This window comes from Xenopus laevis, chromosome 6S (assembly GCF_017654675.1).
Source record: "Xenopus laevis strain J_2021 chromosome 6S, Xenopus_laevis_v10.1, whole genome shotgun sequence".
Classification (NCBI taxonomy): domain Eukaryota; kingdom Metazoa; phylum Chordata; class Amphibia; order Anura; family Pipidae; genus Xenopus; species Xenopus laevis.
In genome coordinates this window covers 32434467-32456227 of record NC_054382.1, presented here as the reverse complement: position 1 = coordinate 32456227, position 21761 = coordinate 32434467, and the positions used below count along the sequence as shown (strand labels likewise).

At 39.9% G+C, this 21761-nt stretch overlaps 1 protein-coding gene across 2 annotated transcripts; it reads right to left on the bottom strand.

The window, feature by feature from the left end:
• Positions 1 to 1341: 1341 nt before the first annotated feature.
• LOC108717852 lies at positions 1342 to 15562 on the bottom strand. 2 transcript variants are annotated; one of them, XR_005962176.1, is made up of 4 exons: positions 14853 to 15557; positions 11949 to 12149; positions 8163 to 8620; positions 1342 to 3400 (listed from the first exon to the last, which is right to left on the bottom strand). XR_005962176.1 is itself a non-coding variant. In XM_041567501.1 (3 exons), exon 3 carries the CDS (start codon positions 6284 to 6286, stop codon positions 5000 to 5002), a length of 1287 nt encoding a protein of 428 aa, XP_041423435.1. In that variant the 5' UTR covers positions 6287 to 8620; positions 11949 to 12149; positions 14853 to 15562; the 3' UTR covers positions 3720 to 4999. The 2 variants fall into 2 exon arrangements, 1 of the variants encoding a protein (XP_041423435.1); XM_041567501.1 differs by lacking the exon at positions 1342 to 3400 and having other exon boundaries at positions 3720 to 8620; positions 14853 to 15562.
• Positions 15563 to 21761: the final 6199 nt, after the last annotated feature.

The window sequence follows — 21761 nt, the reverse complement described above, 5'->3', positions numbered from 1 at the left end:
TCAGTAGTTCAAACACCAGATTCCTAAAATCATCCAAATTGATTGCAATCACTCAGTTACACAACCTAAACGCTACAACTGACCCTTCTGTCTATGAACGTAATAGGATCCTTAGATTGTAAGCTCTCCTTGTGGGGCAGGGACTGATGTGAATGATATATAATCTGTAAAATGGACTGCATAAAATGTGACGGCGCTATAGAAGAAGAAGCCAGATGACTTGAAACAAATGATGATGGCACATTTGAAGAACAGAAGGTAGGACCTTTTCTAATGATTATATATCTTGTAAGGTAAAAACCCTTTCACACTCACAAGCCAGGAGCTAAGCTGTTCGCTACTGTCCCGTCTGATAGTGCACGCTCGACTGTAATGTGGGGAAGAAGGCATACCTCATTACGGAAGACAGACAGTAGTGCCTGTTCACTCGGAGCATGAAGGATAAAGGGTTTCACGTCTCTAATAAAGGGTAAAGCCAGGCTTTCTCAATCAAAGTGTCCCTCCCAACATGCAATGAGTTAAACACTTAAGCATTCTGTGCTTCTTCACAAGTATGCAATTCAGTAGTTCAAACACCAGATTCATAAAATCATCCAAATTGATTGCAATCACTCAGTTACACAACCTAAACGCTACAACTGACCCTTCTGTCTATGAACGTAATAGGATCCTTAGATTGTAAGCTCTAAAAGGGGGGCAGGGACTGATGTGAATGATATATAATCTGTAAAATACACTGCATAAAATGTGACGGCGCTATAGAAATAAGAAGAAGAAGCCAGATGACATGGAACAAATGACGATGGCACATTTGAAGAACAGAAGGTAGGACCTTTTCTAATGATTATATATCTTGTAAGGTAAAAACCCTTTCACACTCACAAGCCAGGAGCTAAGCTGTTCGCTACTGTCCCGTCTGATAGTGCACGCTCGACTGTAATGTGGGGAAGAAGGCATACCTCATTACGGAAGACAGACAGTAGCGCCTGTTCACTCGGAGCATGAAGGATAAAGGGTTTCACTTCTCTATTAAAGGGTAAAGCAAGGCTTTCTCAATCAATGTGTCCCTCCCAACATGCAATGAGTTAAACACTTCAGCATTCTGTGCTTCTTCACAAGTATGCAATTCAGTAGTTCAAACACAAGATTCACTACATCATGCACCTTAAATTCCAATCACTCCTTAGTACAACCCACACGCTACAACTGACCCTTCTGTGTATGAATGTGATAGGATCATAAGATTGTAAGCTCCCACCGTGGGGCAGGGACTGATGTGAATGATGTATAATCTGTAAAATGCACTGCATAAAATGTGACAGTGCTATAGAGATAAGAAGAAGAAGCCAGATGACTTGAAACAAATGATGATGGCACATTTGAAGAACAGAAGGTAGGACCTTTTCTAATGATTATATATCTTGTAAGGTAAAAACCCTTTCACACTCACAAGCCAGGAGCTAAGCTGTTCGCTACTATCCCGTCTGATAAAGGGTTTCACTGCTCTATTGAGGGGTATAGCCAGGCTTTATCGATCACGGTGTCCCTCCCAACATGCAATGAGTTAAATACTTTAGCATTCTGTGCTTCTTCACTAGTATGTAATTCAGTAGTTCAAACACCAGATTCACTAAATCCACATTGTTCCCAATCACTTCTTTATACAACCCACACGCTACAACTGACCCTACTATGTATGAAAGGATAGGATTTTTAGATTGTAAGCTCTGTGTGTGTGATATGATTAACATATAACTGACTTTACTGTGAATGAACGTGATAGGAAGCTTATATTGTAAGCTCCTGTGGGGCAGGGACAGATGTGAATGGGGTATAATCTGTGTAAAGAACTGCATAAAATATGAAACACCAACAGACAACGTGCAATTATAAGTCTCTCCCACGTGTCATGTCATGCAAAAACAGTTGAATTATAGCTAGACAGCTGACATGACTATTGAGAATTATGTATAGAAAGCAAGAGATAGGTTACAGAGTTATAGAGATAATCAACTGCCCTACCTACCTCCAAAATGACTATTTTAGAGATGGAAGACAGCATTCCTTTAATAGAAGATAACTCTTCCTCCACAAAAAAATAAATCGTTTCTAGGAAAAAAAGTTTAAACAGTTAGCAAGAAAAGCTAAGTATTGGGAAAACAGGTCCAGAAGATAAAATGTATGTTTCGATGGCATTCTTGAACTTTATAAAGACTTGCTTGCTTTACTACTATCAGACTCTCTCTCTCTGGTAACTGATGACTCCCTACCAAAGCTAAAAGATGATTATGCGATATTCAGGGAGCAGAGTTCTCAAACCTATCAAATAAAAGGACAATGAAAAATATCTATAGCCAATTATCCAGATCCTCTCTAACAAAGAGCATATCCCTTTCACATCAATTAGCAATGGACACTTGAACGATTGACTGACACTACGGGGAATATTTACTGTTGTGTAAAAATACAGCAAAGATACAACATTCAAATTCACCACACATCAAAAGGAAAAAAAGGTGCACTTATCATCCATTCTACTTTTCTAATGCCGCCAAATGTGGAGTTTGGAAGGCGCACAAAAGTTGAGGACTTTGCTGTTTATTTTACACAACGTTTAGGGTGAAAACACACAGGGCCACTAGTAGCAGCTATAAAAAGCCAAAAAATTATCCTGCCATAGACAATACTAAGACTTGCCTCTGCTAAAACATACATAGTGTCTTAGATAAGCCAATAATCACTATTGTCTATTTTGTAGATGTGTCAAATAGCTGCTACTAGTAGCTCTGCGTGTCTTCACCCTTATCACCTTTGTTGGCAAGACTTCATTTACACAGCATAATAGATAGGCCCCTTAATGTGACATCAGAGCTCACCACAAAAAAACTCATCCCCCTTTCTAGTCATTCCTATAAGTGTATTTATCAAATGGTGAACTGTAACTTTCATCCATTGATAAATATGCTTCTTAAAAATCACAGGAATGAATACAAAATTGTTGTTTTTTTGTGGTGAGCGCTGATCTCACATTTTGATAAATCTACCGCTAAATCTTCTGCCACACTGGTTCATTAGAGAATACAGTACATATTTCTTAATGTTTATTTTTGGTTTCTTTTGTGCTGACATTTATATATATATTTTTTCTATGGATAGATTAACTGAATATGATCTCTTTTGTGGCATAGTACATTTCAATTGTTTATAATGATAAAATCAAAGTCATATTCTGGAACATAAATGAAATTAATTCTCTTATGTAAAATCTTGCCAGCCAGTTGGGTCGAAGACATGCAAATGAAGCAGGAGAGGAAAGGAATGTGCAGTAGCTCTTCAGTCCAGAACTTCCTCCTTGGGCTTTCATCACATCACACAGGCAAAGATGTGAGAGATCCCCTCCCTAAGTGGAAAACAGAAAGAAACTTAAAGTGATACTGGCACTAAAAACTACTTTTTAAAATATGAATGTATATTAAAAGTTACCTATACGTCATGTTGATCGTTTTTTATGGAGAGGATTGTTTTTGTAAGTAAGTTGAAGTTTCTAAACCTGACTGTTTTGCCAACCTGACTGTCCCATCTCAGCCTGTCAGTTAAAGTTTCTAATGCTAATGGACTACTGCTGCACAAATATGGCAGCCCCCTCATATAGGAACATGGGGCATCAGACAGGTACTGTAAAAGCATTGTGCAAATACTTTATGGCAAAGTTCTAAGTAGCTTTCAAAGGCAATATTATGACAGATGTAAAAAATAGTTTAAATTCTGGTGTCAGTATCTCTTTAAGAGCTTCTGACCTGCAGCTAAAGTGATCTGTAATTTAAAAAAAGAGTTTATTTTAAATAATAAAGATGGTTAAGAAAAATGCTTTAATGACCAGACTGTTTATGTTTGGACAGATGTTAAAATGTGAACAACCCCCTTACCAAATAGTTAATCAATTGAATTTCTCTTTTCTTGACCCATTTGCTTAATACCGTTGTTTCTCAAAACAACCTTTGACATCAAGCCTAATTTCTCTTACTAAGGTGATAAAAGATCCCAAAATGGTTTATTAAAACTCCTCTGAAGCATATCACCCCTGGAAAGAAGAGCCTTGAAAAAGGAAGATCTGGGAAGAAATACTAGTATAAAGATTATCTACATTGCAAAACATGTTAAAAAATGCATTGGTTGTAATTGGCACATAAAATAGGATTTATGTACCTACCGTAGTGATGTTCGGGTCGGGTTTTACACGCATCCGACCCTAACCCGCCCAGCTCCCTGCTTCCATTTTAAGGCCCTGTGCCGACCCGTCCAGCTCAGCTGATGACATCACAAAAGGGGAGGCGCGCATCTTTAAAAAATCATGCAGGAAGTCAGAAACTGCCACCCACAAATGGAGAAGCGGGGCCGAACCCGCCAGACCCATGTGTTAACCCGCAGGTATTGGGCCTACCCGCACATAACTAACCTACTAGTAAATCCGTTTCTCTGTAGTCAACAGGGGGACTTTTGGAAAGTGTGAATTGATGACCATGGCCGCTCTGCAGATCTGCTCAGCCGAGGCAGAGTTGCACCAGGCCCATGTTGCCCCCACTGCTCTGGTTGTCTGAAATGACGAGCCGACAATCTGACTTGCGAGACACTTTGGATCGTGACAGATATATTCTTAGGGGCCGGACCATATCAAAGCCGTGCAGCCGTTCTTGGGCTCCGGACATAGGGATGGCACTACTATGTCTTGGTTGAGATGAAAGGATGTAACGACCTTTGGCGAGAATTTCAGATTGGTACGAAGTGCCAGATCATCCATGATGGTTCGACTGAGCCTAGTGGCTCAAATTGGGGGTCCAGGAGTGCGTCCAGAAAAATGTTGAGATCCCATGTGGGAACTGGTGTTTGTCGTGGGGGGGGGCTATATGGGCCACCCCTTGTAGGAACGTTCTCACAGAATCAAGAGCCAATCTGAGCTGAAAAAGTAGAGACAATGCCAATACCTGGACCTTCAGTGAACCTAGCTTAAGGCCTTCGTCCATCCCTCATTGTAAAAAGGAGAGAATGTCTGGAATGCTGAATCTGGTTGCGGAGCTTGAGTTGCTTCTCTTGTGGTAGGAACACTCTCTGTTCCAGCGTGTCGCATTCCAACCCGAGGAAAATCATCCTGTGTGACGGATGGCGCTGAGGTTAGCCTGAACGGGAGTGCTACAAACTGGAAATGCCGCTTGCCAAAGGCAAATCGGAGGTATTGGTGGTGTGGTGGCCAGTTGGGGACATGGAGATAAGTGTCTTTGATGCCCAAGGACACCAGCAGTTGTCCTGGTTCCATTCCCCAGATTACGGAGCACAAGGTTTCCATCTTCAACTGCACAAATCTGATCAAGAGGTTCAATTCTTTGAGGTCCAGCACTGGTCTGAATGTGTTGTCCTTCTTTGGAACTATGAAGAGATTGGAATAGTAGTCGTAAAATCTCGTTTGTGATGGGACTGGTTCGATTACCCATAGGTTCCAAAGAGATCTGACACATTCCTGGAAGGCCTGAGCTCTGCTTGGAGTGGACGGGACTTTTGACATGAAGAATCTCCTGTGGGGAAGAGAAGCGAAGTGCATGTGATAGCCGTCTGTGACTATATCCTTCACCCAGGAATCTGAAGAGTGGCGTAGCCATGCCTCCCAGAAACGGAGAAGCTGTCCCCCTATGTGCTTCTGTGACCCCGGAGGGGGTGCCCAGTCATGCCGATGAGGGCTTGTCATGGGTGACCTTGCCTTGGGGCTTGTTCGGTATCCATCCTGAACGAGGTTTGTCTGATGGTTTGGAGCGAAAGGATGACCTGAATTTGATTTTGAGAGTTTGATTTTTTTGTCGACCTGCTGCTTTGGCCACAAAAAAAAAATCACCCCTCTTACCCCCTGTCGCCTGATAATTTTTTCCCCAAACAGTCGAAGACCCTGAAAGGGTAAAATTGTAAAGAATTTCTTGAAACTGATGTCGGATGACCAGTTCTTTAGCCATAAGGTCCACGGTGCTGCCACTGATAGTGCCGAGGTACGTTCTATGAGCTGCGCCGTGTCCAGAACTGCTTTGCATAAGAATGCATTGGTTTCTGCTATGCAACGAGCAGTGTGAATGAGTTCTACCTTGGGTGTGCCCAGTATGAGCGAGGTTGCCCATGCTTCTATGGCCCTGTTCACCCATGCTGAGGCTAGGGATGGCCGAAGAGCTGATCCTGCAACTGAGAAGATCGCTTTTAGGGATCCTTCCAACCTCTTCTCTGTAGTATCCTTGAAGGTGGCTGCGTCCATGACTGGTAGAGTAGTTGTTTTGGAAAGGTGTGAGGCTGGCGCATCTACTAGTGGTGGAATGGACCACTTCTCCACAAACTCCTTTGAAAGGGGTAGGACTTGGAGAACCTGCGTGATGCCTGAAACGCCCTTTTTGGCAAATTCCACTCATCCTGGATTACCGCTGTCAGATGTTCATGCGAGGGAAAGCAGGTTGCAGATTTTTTTCTTTCTTTTAAAAAGACCTTTATGATATGAGGAATCTGCGTTGGAGTCAAGCTTTAGCACCTCAATGACGGCCATGATAATGCCGTCAATGTCGTGAGAGGTATCCTTCTCTCTGGTATTTTCTTCCTCGTCGTTGTCGTCATCGTCTGATTGGGCAGGGGACGAAAATACATCCCTGTTGGATCCCTAGCTTTCAGATACATCTGGAGAGTGAGAAGTGCGGGAGGGTATATCGTCACGCTTAGATAGTGTGCGCTTGTGTTTTTACACTGGAACCTCCTGAACCTTTGACATAGCTTTCACAATAGAAGTAGCAATAGTGCCCGCTATGGCATCTGCTAGTGATGGAATATTTTTCAGCTGCTATACACTTCTTCGAAGACACATAAAATCGCAGCTGATGAAATGTGAGGAGTAATCCACCTAAAAACAGGGACTGGACAGGGTTGGCCTCCCTCACTGCTACTGTTCAACATAACATTGGAATCCCTCATCAGATATCTCAAGATGTCCTCCTGATTACCTGCTCTGGATATTAATAATCTATCCTTGTGTTTACCAGCATTTGAGTTTTCTTAATTGTGAAAAATCCTTCTCATAATATATATGATATAAAAATATCTTCTCAATATTACAAACTTTGAGTCTATTTCTGGGTTTAAACCCAAAAGACTGAACTAATAAATATATAAGGCCTTTCTTCTGCTAAAGTCCTATTGCAACTAGGTATCGAAAAGAAACAATATTACATCTAAAATCTAGGTATATAACTTCCAGCAGATCTTTATTGGCTCTATGTTTGATGACTTCCAATGATAAAAAAAAGACAGCACATTTTTATAATAAACAGAAAAATGCACCATTAGATTTAAAAGGAAGGACTGCCTTCTAAAAAATGTTGATCTTTCTTAAATGCATCTATCCTATGGTGAATTTGCTCAATACTTTTAATTCATTTGGAAAGGAAAAATATCCAAAAAATTGTTCTACCGAAACTAAAAAAGTGTTTACAATTAATTAAAATGTAATGTACAGTTGCCCTGTACTGGTAAAATTGGTGTGTTTACTTCAGAAAGGCTACTATAGTTTATACAGATAAACATGGGGACAGCGATTTAGTCTGAAAAAAGGAGAAGAGGTACAGGTGGCATAGAAGATAACAGAAAAGTTCTATAGAATCCCATTGTATTCTACATAGTTTATCTGTTATCTGCTATGTAAACCTGTGCCTTTTTTCTTTTTTCCAGCTTTGAATGGCTGCCCCCATGGCTACACAGCAGGTTGATTGTATAAACTTTAGTAGTGTTTCTAAAACAAGCACATCAGTGCTATCAAAGTAGGGCCACAGTTCATCATATTGTTATTACTTTGTTACATTTTAATTTTTTTGATGTTACTGTCCAAAAATAAATGATGGTCTCGGGGTACCTGGTTACAGAGATTTAACTAGTCAGCATTAACAAGGCACATCTCTGAAAATGGCAAATATATTAATATAGATCTAAAAATAACTACACAATCTAAGGAAAATATATTAGAAATGCTTAATGAACAATTCAAAAAACAACCCTCTGAAATTAAAGATAACCAAGTTTATAGAAACAATTTTATAGTATGGCAAATACTATACCGATTACATAAATATGATTATCAGGTTACCCTTACTTACCTTTAAAGGAGAAAGCCTGTTTTTTACTTGAAAGTACCAAAAGTTAGGCAGCTCTAAGTGATTGTATATACCCAGGGCTGGTGCTCCTATCAACAGAAAACTGCAGAGGCCCAGTGAGCTACACAGAGGGATCCTGTTCATGTTTATTCTTTATTCCCGCAGCTGTGCATACACAGCAGAGTGAAAAGCCATACTTTAACAACAGAAAAAAAACAGCTATTTCACATCACTGTGCAGTTATGTCTGAAGAAGTGGAAAGAGAATGACTCTGTGGTGATCTCTGGAAGAACCCTGGGCCGATGCAGTTTTCTGTTGACAGGAGGAGCAGCCTGGGTTATCAGTTAAGTAAATAAAATCACTTGGGATGCCTAAATTTTGGCACCCCCAAGTTAAAAAGACTTTCCTTCCCCTTTAACAAGGAACGTGAGTCTCCTCTGCTCGGCTTAGCCTCCAGTCTCCTAAATGGAAAATAAAAAATATTCATTGGTTACAACATCTCAATTCCCCTACAAATATTCTTTGTTGGGGTGATTGTATAAGCAAATGTCCAATCTCTGACAAAGAGAAATTGTTTTATTTTCAACTACCCCTCTGGTTCAACAAGCCTAGTTTAAAGGATTCTCTCATTTACACTTTCCCCATTTCATTCTTTAACAAATATATCTCCAAATTTGGCTTTATGCAGAAACAGTGATTTTGTAACATTCTATCAGAGGAAATCGATAACCCAAACGATTGCTTATTTTGATTGGTCACAATACAACCTTTCATCTTCCTTAAGTCCAAAATGTTTAAACCTTCACTATTGGATAAGGATTTTGAGAGGGGCATAGAGAATTTACAGACACCTTATACGAAAAAAAAATTCCTTACAATTTAAATACATATTAGTTTTTAATTTAAAAGTAATTTTCATGTTACGTTTCTAAGTAACTACCTTCTTTGCTACCTGGACAAAATATGTACAGACATTACCCCACATTCGACAACAGGAAACTTCCTATGTATTTTGGTTTACTACCTGGTATACAGTATGTCCGAGGACTTGGTAGGGAGAAATCCCTTTCCAATAACAACTCAAACACAAAAGAATACTTATAAATGTCCTGATAGCATTTTATTTTATACAGTGCCGAGCGAAAATAGGTATAGCCCCTAAGGTTGCCACACAGCTGATATTTGACTGGGCTAGCCAGAAAAAATTGGCTTCAAATCGTTTATAGCAGCTGGTCAACTCCAGATTGTGGGTTAGACCGAGCACTGGCACAAAGGTGCTTCTAGCAGCTGGTCAATGCCACAGCATGGGTTAGACCGAACGCTGGTGATTTTTTTTCTGTGTTTTGTGCACAAATTGCAGCCAAAAATTGCCTATAACTGACATTGAGACATTAAAACAAGGTATGATTTACAGGTGTATGTTAATGGGCTGGGGCTTAAGGGCTCTTACAGACGACCTCTGCGCTCCCCTGCGTTCCGGTTTCATGTGTTCAGCCGCAGGGGAGCGCAAGGAGTAGATGCAATGAATTCTTTTCAATGGTGCTGTACTCACACAGATGCATGTAAGCACCGATTGTAGGTAAAATGCAACATGCTGCATCCCAAACTGCGTTCCGCGCTTACATGCGTCTGTGTGAGTACAGCCCCATTGAAAAGAAATCAGTGCGTCTACTCCTGCGCTCCCCTGCGGCTGAACGCATGAAAACGGAAAGTAACTAACTCGTCTGTAAGAGCCCTAAAAGCTCCTTGCTTTCTCACTAGAGATTCTGAGTAAAGGGTAAGTGCACTGTTGGTCTTACTTCTCAGTCACACTGTTTGCTGGGGCACTTGATTTTAAATGCACTAAAAACACTAAGAATGCTAATGGATAGTGTAGGATTTTGCTTACAATGTGGGGCCTTGACGTGGCACGTGAGCTTACATATTTTGGCCAATGTGTGGTACTAACACCTCATTTTTTTGTAATACACACAATTAATATTAAAGGCAAACTGTGTGCTGGTAATTTTTCTCTCTGTACAAATATTGGCTTTTTATCGTTTATTGCAGCTGGTCAATTCCAGAGTGTGGGTTAGACTGAGCGCTGGCACAAGGTTGCTTCTAGCAGCTGCTCAACTCTATAGTGGGTTAGACCAAGCTCCGGCGATTTCTTTCTGTGTTTCGTATCAAAATTAGGTTCATTCAATCCCATTTATGGAAAAATATTCTCATCCCACAGAATCCACAGCAAAAAATGCATCATGAAGTCTCTGCAGAATCCTTAGTAAATTCTACTTTTATAAACTACTTCTGGAGTACTCAGAGAACAAAATTACAGATTGATCCCTTTGACATACAAAGGATTTAATTTTCATTCAAATAATGGCAAATACCTTAAAGGAAAACTATACCCCCAAAATGAATACTTAAGCAACAGATAGTTTATATCAAATTGAATGACATATTAAAGAATCTTACCAAACTGGAATATATATTTAGATAAATATTGCCCTTTTACATCTGTTGCCTTGAACCACCATTTCGTGACTCTATCTGTGCTGCCTCAGAGATCACCTGACCAGAAATACTACAACACTTTACTGTAACAGGAAGAAGTGAGGAAGCAAAAGGCAGAACTCTGTCTGTTAATTGGCTCATGTGACCTTACATGTGGTTTGTATGTGTGCACAGTGAATCGTACGATCTCAGGGGGCGGCCCTTATTTTTTAAAATGGCAATTTTCTATTTATGACTACCCAATGGCACATACTACTAAAAAAGTATATTATTATGATAATGGTTCATTTACATGAAGCAGGGTTTTACACATGAGCTGTTTTACTCAGTATCTTTTAATAGAGACCTACATTGTTTGGGGGGTATAGTTTTCCTTTAACAGCTCTCCTAAATGTGTTTTTTTCTTTACCACATTATTTACATCTACCCTGGGAATGTCCTCTAATTAAACATTTTGGAAAGATATTCAAGATCGTATTCTCAATTTTCATTATCCTCTCGATTTAATCTCATGGGTATTGATAGTAAAAACTTGTTTTTTCTCTGTAATACGTCATTCTTGACAACATACTAAAATACCTCAAATTAACACCTTTAAGGTAACTTTTTGTATGTTACAGAATGGCTAATTCTAAGCAACTTTTCAATTGGTCTTCATTATTTATTTTTTATAGTTTTTGAATTATTTGCCTTCTTTTTCTGACTCTTTCCAACTTTCAAATTGGGGTCACTGACTCCTATCTACAAAACAAATGCTCTGTAAGGCTATAAATGTATTGTTATTGCTACTTTTTATTACTTATCTTTATGTTCAGGCTCTATACTATTCATATTCCAGTCCATTATTCAAATTAGTGCATGGTTGCTAGGGTAATTTGCATCCTAGCAACCAGATTGGTGAAATTGCAAACTGGAGAGCTGCTGAATAAAAAGCAAAATAACTCAAAAAACACAGATAATACAAAATGAAAACCAATTGCAAATTGTCTCAGAATATCCCTCTCTACATCATACTAAAAGTTAACTCAAAGGTTAACCACCCCTTTAAGTAAGACTTTATCGGTATTAAAAAAAACTTTCTACAAATATAGCTATCGCATTACAGGCTTCATAGTATACAAAACCGATTAAAATTGAAAATAGTTTTACAAAATATGGATGAATGAGAAAGATAGGATAAATGGCATCCTTTACTGCTCCATAGAAATTTAAAGGGGACATATACCATCATTTTGAACTGTAGCTTAATCAATTCTTTTTGCAATAAAATTGAATAAAACACGTTTTAGATACCTTTTGGGTCCACTTTATTTGTTATCTTAGCATTTCTTATCACGCTCCTCCCTGATTTCCTGTCCTGTTACAGCTACAGCAAGCCATGGTAGCCGTCGGCCATCTCTTTTTTTCACTTTCTTTTTTTCAGAGAGCAGCAGCCACTGAGAAGGACTGGGTGTGCATTGGTGGGAGGTGCTGGTTACCGATGTCATCTAGGCACTATGTCAATCAAAATACTTAATAAGGTTGTGTCCACAACAGTTTTTGGAAATCCCAAGGGTCTAACATATTGGGGTGTGGAGGCATTAACCAGAAAGTGGAGGGGGGTAAACATTGTAGAAGATACTCTAAGATGCGAAAGCAGAAGGATATATAAACTGGGAACACTGGAACCTAAGGGCCTCAACATAGACTTCAATCTAAGGTCCTTTTTAGGAGAAGTCTTTATGTAAACTTATGTACATATATGTAACAAATACAAATATGCAAATTTTAACTAATAATGTGAAGAATTGATGGATTGAGTATAATAGATTAGGTAATTTCTAAAGGCTAATTAATCAAGTAACCCTATAAGATGAAAAAGTTAATATAAATAATCATAATTAGTGAAAAGCCAGGTAAAAGAAATTTAAAAGTCTCCTGAATTCCTAATTGTAGATTAATTCTCTTAATGGATAATACCATGAAAGAAACACTGAAGCAAGAGACGCAAGTGTATATAAAATATTTTGGTTCATACTCTGTCCATCGTTTTAAACCACTTAATGCTGTGGGATCCAAATCTGGGGACATTCAAGATATGTTTGTGCTAGTGGGAAAGTATTAATAATTTGCAATGTGGTAAGCGGAGTGGATATTAGGGTTTAGTTGCCATGGTAACGCACCGCGACTATGGAAAGGAAGTGCAGGCACGCGTGACCTAGGCAACCAGGATCCGTAAAAGGAGAGAACCGAATACTTTAGGATTTGAGCCTATGAGGAAGTCGTATATCGACGAAACGCGTCAGGTGAAGGCAGTAGACGTCATCTCCATGTGCCAGGGAATCCATACACAGACGTGGCAACACCGCCTTGATATACTATGGCGAGGAAATTTTGATGACTCGATATGCCTGTATTAACTACAAATTTGTGAGTGCACAATTTTAAGTATTTTTATCAGTAATAAAACGTTTTTACACTATTACTGCTCCACATCTTTTTACAGCAAGGAATTCTATTTGGAAGCTACACCTCGTGATTTTGAGTTATATGCTGATTATATTTTTAAACATTTGTGAGTACCCACCTATTACTGAACATGTGGTGTGTAAAGATTAAAATAGGCCCACATTTAAGATTAGTGTCTTTGAGGTAGAGGTGTTGAACTACAACAGCAGGGCGGGTTAGGGTCGGTGCGGGTCAGGAAAACCCTGACCCGCACATCACTACTACACAAGCACAGGGCATCGAACAATTAGGTTGCGAGGGGAGCAGAATGGAGCACTAACAGGCAGGCAAGTGAGGAGCTAGGAGAAGAAGTGATCCACTGATTTAAAACAGCTGTATCCCAGCAGTGACATATTTAGCCTGCTTAACGCTGAAACTGTTTAGATTTAACTCCACTCTAAACTCTGAACTTGTAGTATATTTTAGAATGACTAATTCTAAGCAACTTTTGACATGGTCTTCATTATTTATAATCTTTGAATTATTTGCCTTCTTCTCTTGATGCTTTCCAGCTTTCAAATGGGGGTCACTGACCCCCATTCAAAAACCACAAAAATTAAAACCAATTGCAAATTGTCTCAGAATATCACCCTTACATCAAATTTACTAAAGGGCGAAGTGACTAACACGGGCAAAAATTCGCTAGCGTGATGTCATTTTGGTACTTCACCGATTTACTAACTTCGTAACTGGCGTAACTTCGATAGCGAAGGAGATGGACTCTAGCGGTACTTCGCTCCCTAATGCCTGACGAATTTGCGCTCTGGCGAATGGACGTAACTACGCAAATTCACTAATACGTGGATTTTACTAAACGTTCTCTCTTGCCAGACTTGCCTTCACCACCTCAGACCAGGCGAAGTGCAATAGAGTAGATAGGAGTTCTTCAAAAAATAGTTGAACATTTTTTCATTTAATTTAAGTCCCAAAAAACGCTGGCGACTTTTACTTTTTCAGGGTGATAGGCTAAAAAAAAAGAGCATGAATTTTTTTGGGGGAAACCGACTTCCCCCCTACATTTCCTGACATATGGCACATAAACTATACAGTGGGCTCATGTGTAGGGCAATATTACAACTCTATTTTATTAAGTTTTCCCGGGATTGTGTAGTGTAATGTATTTGCTGCAACATGTACGTCCATTCAACTTTAACTTCCTGCCGTATGCAAATTAGGCAACGCTAGCGCAACTTCGCTTCACTTGGCGCAATTACGCTAGTACAACTTCCCCGACATCCTGGACGCAACTTCGGATTTTAGCGAATTAGCATTGTCCTGGCGAATCTACGCCTGGCGAAGTGTGGCGGTGTGAGAGAAGCCGTCGCTGACGAATTTTCGGAGGTTAGTGAATTTAAAGGTGAACAACCCCTTCAAGTGCCACTACACTTTATATTGGGATATTTATATGTCTTCACTTCTTGATCATTGTACAGTGTGGCTGTTATTCACATGTAGGTATGTATTAGGGTATAGGTGGCTATAAAGCGCAATACCCAGGTTTATTCTCGTCCAACATGTCTAATAAAACTCTTCTGTCATTAGGAGCACGTGTTACCTGATGCAGCAGGGCCAATGGCCGCTATAAATCAGACTAATGGAACTGCGTGACGTGTGGGTGGCTTCTGATTATTCTTGGGCCCTCCGAGTTACCACACATCAGCATTATGTGTAAACAGCCTCCAATAACCCCCTAATATTAAGGACACACACCTTACACAGACCAGCGAGTATGTAACAGGTTCGCAGCCGCAAGGGAAGACTGAATAAAATCCTGCCCCAAAGAAAAATCCTAAGGCTAGTCAGCGTAAACAACTACTAAGTGGAGCACTGTAGTAGCGTACGGCTCCATCCAATCCCCGCGTCACAACCATTTGACGAAGGCGCCGAATACGTGCCGAATGCCACGTGACGGAGACGTTCCCCGAGACGTTCGTGACGTCACCCACGGCGTTTTATCTACTGGGAACTAGCAGCTACCATGCCTGCTCTTGTTGTTAAAGGAGATTGCGGGCTCGGTTAGTGTGCGGGTAAGGAGCCATTCGGGGGAGGGAAGGGGGCTATCAGGGAGGGGAGCAAGGGTGGGCCTCGCTAAAAGATGGCAGCTCAGGGGCCCGAAAAAAACACCAGCAAGAAGAAAACCGAAAATAAATTTGCGGCCAGGGAAGAGGCTAAACTGCTCGCGAGTTTTATGGGAGTGATGAATGTCATGCGCAAACAGGTAACGAGGCCCCCCTGCATTCATCCCATTTCCTGCCGGTGGGCACTGCTGTGAGTGTGAAGGATGCCCAGACTCCCATTCATCCCATACTGTCACTCACCATCTAATTCTCCCCATACTGTCACTCACCATCTAATTCTCCCCATACTGTCACTCACCATCTAATTCTCCCCATACTGTCACTCTCCATCTAATTCTCCCCATACTGTCACTCTCCATCTAATTCTCCCCATACTGTCACACTCACCATCTAATTCTCCCCATACTGTCACACTCTCCATCTAATTCTCCCCATACTGTCACTCTCCATCTAATTCTCCCCATACTGTCACACTCACCATCTAATTCTCCCCATACTGTCACACTCACCATCTAATTCTGCCCATACTGTCACACTCTCCATCTAATTCTCCCCATACTGTCACACTCTCCATCTAATTCTCCCCATACTGTCACACTCACCATCTAATTCGCCCCATACTGTCACACTCTCCATCTAATTCTCCCCATACTGTCACGCTCACCATCTAATTCTGTCCATAGTGAAGGATTCGAAGTAAGAAAATTTCGAAGTTTTTTTTGGGTACTTCGACCATCGAATAGGCTACTTCGACCTTCGACTACGACTTTGAATCGAACTAAAAATCGTTAGACTATTTGATCTATCGATAGTTGAAGTACTGTCTACTAGTCGAAGGATTTTACTTCGATGGTTGGATATCGAGGGTTAATTAACCCTCAATATTCGACCCTTAGTAAATGTGCCCCTTACTGTTCAGACTGTAAGGTTCATACTTGTGAAAATCTGTGCACAATGCAATTATTTTCTGATTTTGCTCCTTAGTGCAATAGTATCCTATGTAAAAACCAAGCATTGTGTCAGGAACTGCCTTGTCTAAAATCTGGACTTATGGTAAATGCTTGGTGTATTTCCAGATTGAGCCGCATTAATGATCCTGATAGCCTTTACCTTGAGAGAATGATCAGGATTACTGAAGGTTTATTCATATCTGTAATTCGGATTTTCCACCCTCCAAATAGTGTTACAGCATGGGTGCAGACAGGCGGGATGGGCTAGAGATGTGAATACAAACTGCCCTCTCTCCTAGGCATCCCTTAGTTGCAGATTCAGTTTAACATCATTATATATGCACCTTCATTGCTGTTGCACTGCTCATCATTTACCAAGTCACTGCATGGATGCAACTGTGCAAAATGTCACTGAAAAGTAGTATAAGTGTACCAAATTACAATGTGGTAGTGCTCCCATAGAAAGCAATGAATGGTGTACATGTAGCTAACACCACCCTGAACCAGACTAGAACTGCTGGGAATTACTTCCAGATGCTTCCTTTTGTGACTCCAGCCTGGCATTGCAATAGAGCTGGTGCAGGTGATAACAACTCCCGAATATCACTGTTACTTTTTTTGTTACTTTTTTTTTTTTAACTTTCTGTTTATTGAAATTTACACAAAAATGTGACAGAGTTTGTTTCTTTTTCCTGTCTATACAAACGTCAATAAAGATCTTTACTGATATATATTCTCAGCAGTCTTATTTTATCCCTTGTAAATTCTATTTTTATCATATGCTTATATAAGGGGAAAGAGAGAGGGGAGGGTGGGGTTGAGTGGAACCTTTCGGTCTGTTACACCTTTTAAATTGCCACAACTTATTAATTTCCCTGTGCCCAGAATGATGGGCAATGAGCTTCAGTAAAAGAACTTAAATAAGTCTTCCGTTGAAAAACAAGATAGAAATTTGATCCTTTCAGTGAGTTCAAAGGTGATTTTTATATTGGCAAATCCGACAGTGCCTTATCATATTTAGGAGAATACATCTATTGTGTTAGGGTCTCCAAGAAGTATAAAGGTGACTCACCACACAGAGGAGAAGTGGCCCAGGTGCACCGCCATGAGCCCTCAGCACGGGGAGCGGACAAACCAATATGGAGCCGGCACTCAATAAAGCAAACTTCTACCAGGCAAATGTTCAAAAGTGAAAAAGGTTTATTGTGTCCACAGCCTGACGAGTTTCACGTCACAAACACTTAATCATAGGCTCCTTATCATTTTTATAAAATAAATTATTGGATATAATTGGAAAACAGCCCCTAATTCTACTACTAACAGCAGTCCCAATGGCAACTGTTAAACCAAAGTATCTAAGCATTTTAATGGAAGTTACAGGGCCAAAGCCTTAATGATCTTTCTACAAATCTGGCCTACTTAAAGCTGCCATTGTCTGTTAACTGAATTGTGCTGCTATAATGAACTTGGAGTAATATACGTGATGTGTCTTTATTATTCGTTATAGTGTCTAAGAAGAATCTAATGGCCATTTACTAAATGCAGGGCATGGCACAGATCTGCAGTTCCCCCTTGCATTTGCTGTGTTAACCAAAATCACGAGTTTACTATTTGATAAGAATAAATGATGCCCTGTCCTTTTAATGGCAATTATTCGCTGTTCCGTTAATTCATGTGCTCACATCAATCCTTTGAGTTTTCTTGTAAGCAAAAAAATATATATATATTTTCCTTATTTACCTTTTCTGCAAATAATCATTGAAACACATATTTTATTTTTGCAGTGCTTCATTTTATTTCAGTGCAAGAGCCTGTAGCCAAGGGGCCTTTCACGAGGACTTGTACACTTCTAAGGAGTACCAGAATTTATTATTAGAAGATGCTTTATGACCTATTATACACCCCTAGCAGAAAGTGAAGCTACTGAGGATGCTGGGTGGGCCGGGGGATTGTATTACTGTCAGTATTAAAAGCAGTGCTATACTGCAGCTTAGCTACCACTGGACTCAATTGACAAAATTGCCTTTATGATTATCCTGCTTAAGCAAAGCAAGATAAAAAAAAAATACTATGGTTTCCATGGCACCAAAATTATTTCTTCAAATTTATTACTTCTAATTCCCTGTTTTCAAAATCTACAGGTTTCCTTTTAATTTCATTCATATAGTGCGAGTCCAGTGAATCATCCCAAAAGTAAGTATATGCTGATTAATATTCTTAATGTTAGAATAGAATAACAGCAAGGGGAAGTAGTTTCCATATCGAAGCCTGCATATGTTTGTCTAGCCTCAAAACTATTTATAAAGTGAAGTCAATATGGGTTGGCGTTTTGTAATTATCCTCATGTCTGTTAATTTGTTTGTTTGAAACAAAATCTCAAAACCACCCAAGGGAACATTTAAGCCCATGGAAATGGATAAATTCTTTCAACATATGGGGAGTGTTTAATATTTGGTAAAGCAAAAACAAGAAACAAACTTAAAAGGTAATCTTCTTATCGTTCTATAACAGGGGTCCCCAACCTTTTTTGGCCTGTGGACCAAAGGAGCCAGATTTTTTTTGCAAGGGCCTGGGGATCGGGAGGGGTCGGGGGTCGGTTAGTCAGTTGGAGGGGTCGGCGTCCACTTCGGCCAAGCCACATTAACTGTTTGGCGGCCCACTTTTGGACTGTTCGCGGCCCGGTTCTGGGGCACGGCCCGGCAGTTGGGGACCCATGTTCTTTAATGTACATTTATATTTTGGGCTTGTATAGTTCTATTCGTTTACATAGGACTTAATTGGAACACTGGAATGTTATTTTCACACAAAGAAATGACAGTAGGACCACCATGCAAAGACACACAAGTTTTGTCTACATGTCACAGCTCTGAGTGCATCAGCCTGCATTTTATTGGGTAACTGCTGAATACCCGCAAAGTGGTTGGAATTTGGGCCGAAAAAGCCCAATTCCCTGAACATGCAGGTGGTCTGTGGGTACTCTGACTGGGTACCTGGGTTGAGTGCAGACTTGCATTCTTCCATCTCCCAAATTTATAGTAATTTTGTCCGCCTGACCTGTTTGGTGATGTCACTTCCGATTTGTGTGGGTCCTGGGTAGGGTTAAAGGTTTGGCTAATGTGGCCAGGGTTGGGTAGCATCAACAAACTAGTTAGCGGGTCTGGGTTGGGTTGGGAGTTAACGGGTCCGGAATGGGCACAGGTCTGCCCAAATGGACCTACTAAGTACTCTAAGCCAGAGTGCATTTATTTGGTAGTATGACTGATTTTTTTTTGCCAGTCATCATCAGTGGCCTTACCTATAGAAGCTGAAATGTTAAAGCAGCAGATTTAATTGTAAGTAGCTGGAGAGTACTGAATTAGATCAGACCTTCTGGGTTAGGACCTTTATATATTATTTTCCCTGTCGATATTCTGATTGGAAATAGTCTGAGCATTGTCCTTGTTTTTTATTGCCCAATACTTCTGTCAACTCAGTCTGCCATTTTGGCCATGTCTAGTCAGTACTATATATGGCACTTTCCATAGCAGGGACATCCTTTTTTCTCATCATCTTTAATGAGAGACACTATACAATTATGACAGCACAAGTATTCTGTACTAAGCACAACTCTGCAACAAAGAATGGTATAGTGGTCATTGTGTCCTGCTTTGTGATTTGGTCAGCATAAGCAGAGAATAATGGAGGTTTAGGGACGTCTAGCCTCATTTTACAGAGGCCAGCTACCACTATACAGGTATTAGCTCTTCCATACAAAGCCATTAAAGGAACAGTAACACTAAAGAATTAAAGTGTATTAAAGTTAGAAAATATAATGTGCTAATTGCACTTCAAAACTTTACAATAGTGTATATAAACAAGCTGCTCTGTAGCCATGAGCTCTGTAGTATACAATGGGATTCTTGAGAACTTATCTGTTATCTAATGTGTATCCTGTGCTTGAATGGCTGCCCCCATGGCTACACAGCGCCTTGTTTATGTACACCATAGTTGTTTTTCTGAAACAAACACATCAGTTTTGCAGTGCAGAGCAGCACTACATTATATTTTCTTTCAAAAACATTAAAAACATTCAAAAATCATTAAAAACACTTTAATTTTTGGGTGTTAGTGTTCCTTTAATTTGTAGCCTTGGAAAACACAACTTCTCTAACCTTCTCCATGTAGGTAAGGCCCAGCATATTTTACAGATAGATGAAAACATTGTTATAATAATCACTCTATAATGCTATAGAAAATCACCTAAAAATTACTTATGAATTAATTTTCAGTCTGCTCTATTCTGTGTGCTTATCCCCTCCTTGTTTGAGGGATTTTTATGGAAGTTGTGCTGTGATAAGGCAAAGTCTAGAGCTGATTTTGCTCAATGTTTTTCCATTGACCAATGCATTGAGGAAGCAGCTGTTGCAGTGCATTCATTATATACAATCCGAACAAATACAACATCTTAAAAATGAATCCTTTTTTAAAAATATTTGAAATCTCATTGTGGCATTGTAATATAAAATACTTCCTTTTTCACCGGATCTTTGATGGTAATTACTAGGGATGCACCGAATCCACTCTTTTGGATTCGGCCGAACCCCCGAATCCTTTGTGAAAGATTCGGCCGAATACCGAACCAAATCCAAACCCAAATATTCAAATTAGGGGGAAGGGGAATTTTTTTTTTACTTCCTTGTTTTGGGACAAAAAGTCATGCGATTTCCCTCCCCTTCTGTAATTTGCATATGCAAAGTAGGATTCGGTTCGGCCGGGCACAAGGATTCGGCCGAATCCTGCTGAAAAAGGCCAAATCCCGAACCGAATCCTGGATTCGGTGCATCCCTAGTAATTACATAATAATGTTTTGTTCTGCACAAGACCCCAGGTCATTCATCCTGAATGATTTCTATAACTTCGTCTCATTAAGTGCATAATCCCAGATGCAAAACCATCCTAATTGCCACACACAAGGTACTTGTTATTGGTAGCCATGAAGCATAAAATATAGCATGTGTAACAATACAAAAGTCTAAAGCAGATATAATGAGGAGATAATCCTTTGAATATGAACAAAATATTTTGAACCATTAGCAGAAATTGACACCTTGTGCATGGTCATCTGTCCAAAGTCTTAAATGTTTTCACTTTAAAATCAAAAGGGGAAGAAAATCAAGATAGAGCTTAACTCAGGCTGTGGGTGAAGAAGTTATAATGGTTTGGGGGTTTAGTGTTGAATTTGGTTCTAATTGTACATATGGATCATATTAAGTAATACAAAGTATGGTTAGAAAAGCAACTGAATTAAAAAAGTACAGCATAAGTAAAAATAGACGTACAGTAATAAAATAATTGTTTCAAATGTAACTCCTTGGCAGGCTGGCTGGGCAGGGACAAGGGTAAGAAATTATAAAAGTGGACCAACTTTTACAAAACCCTGTGACACCCTACGTAAAGCTGCCCATAGATGCAATGATTCGACCGTTCCAATCCTCCAACGATCGGACATCCCCATCTCCCGACCTGCCACTAACCATTCAGATCAAATAAAGTAGTAAAAGAACAGATCAGCCAATGTTCTGCCCCTACAGCAATCGTACGAAAGTTTATGT

Excerpts from the sequence above, each read along its gene's own strand:
- LOC108717852 (XM_041567501.1), bottom strand. The coding sequence starts at position 6,286 with ATGGACGCAGCCACCTTCAAGGATACTACAGAGAAGAGGTTGGAAGGA.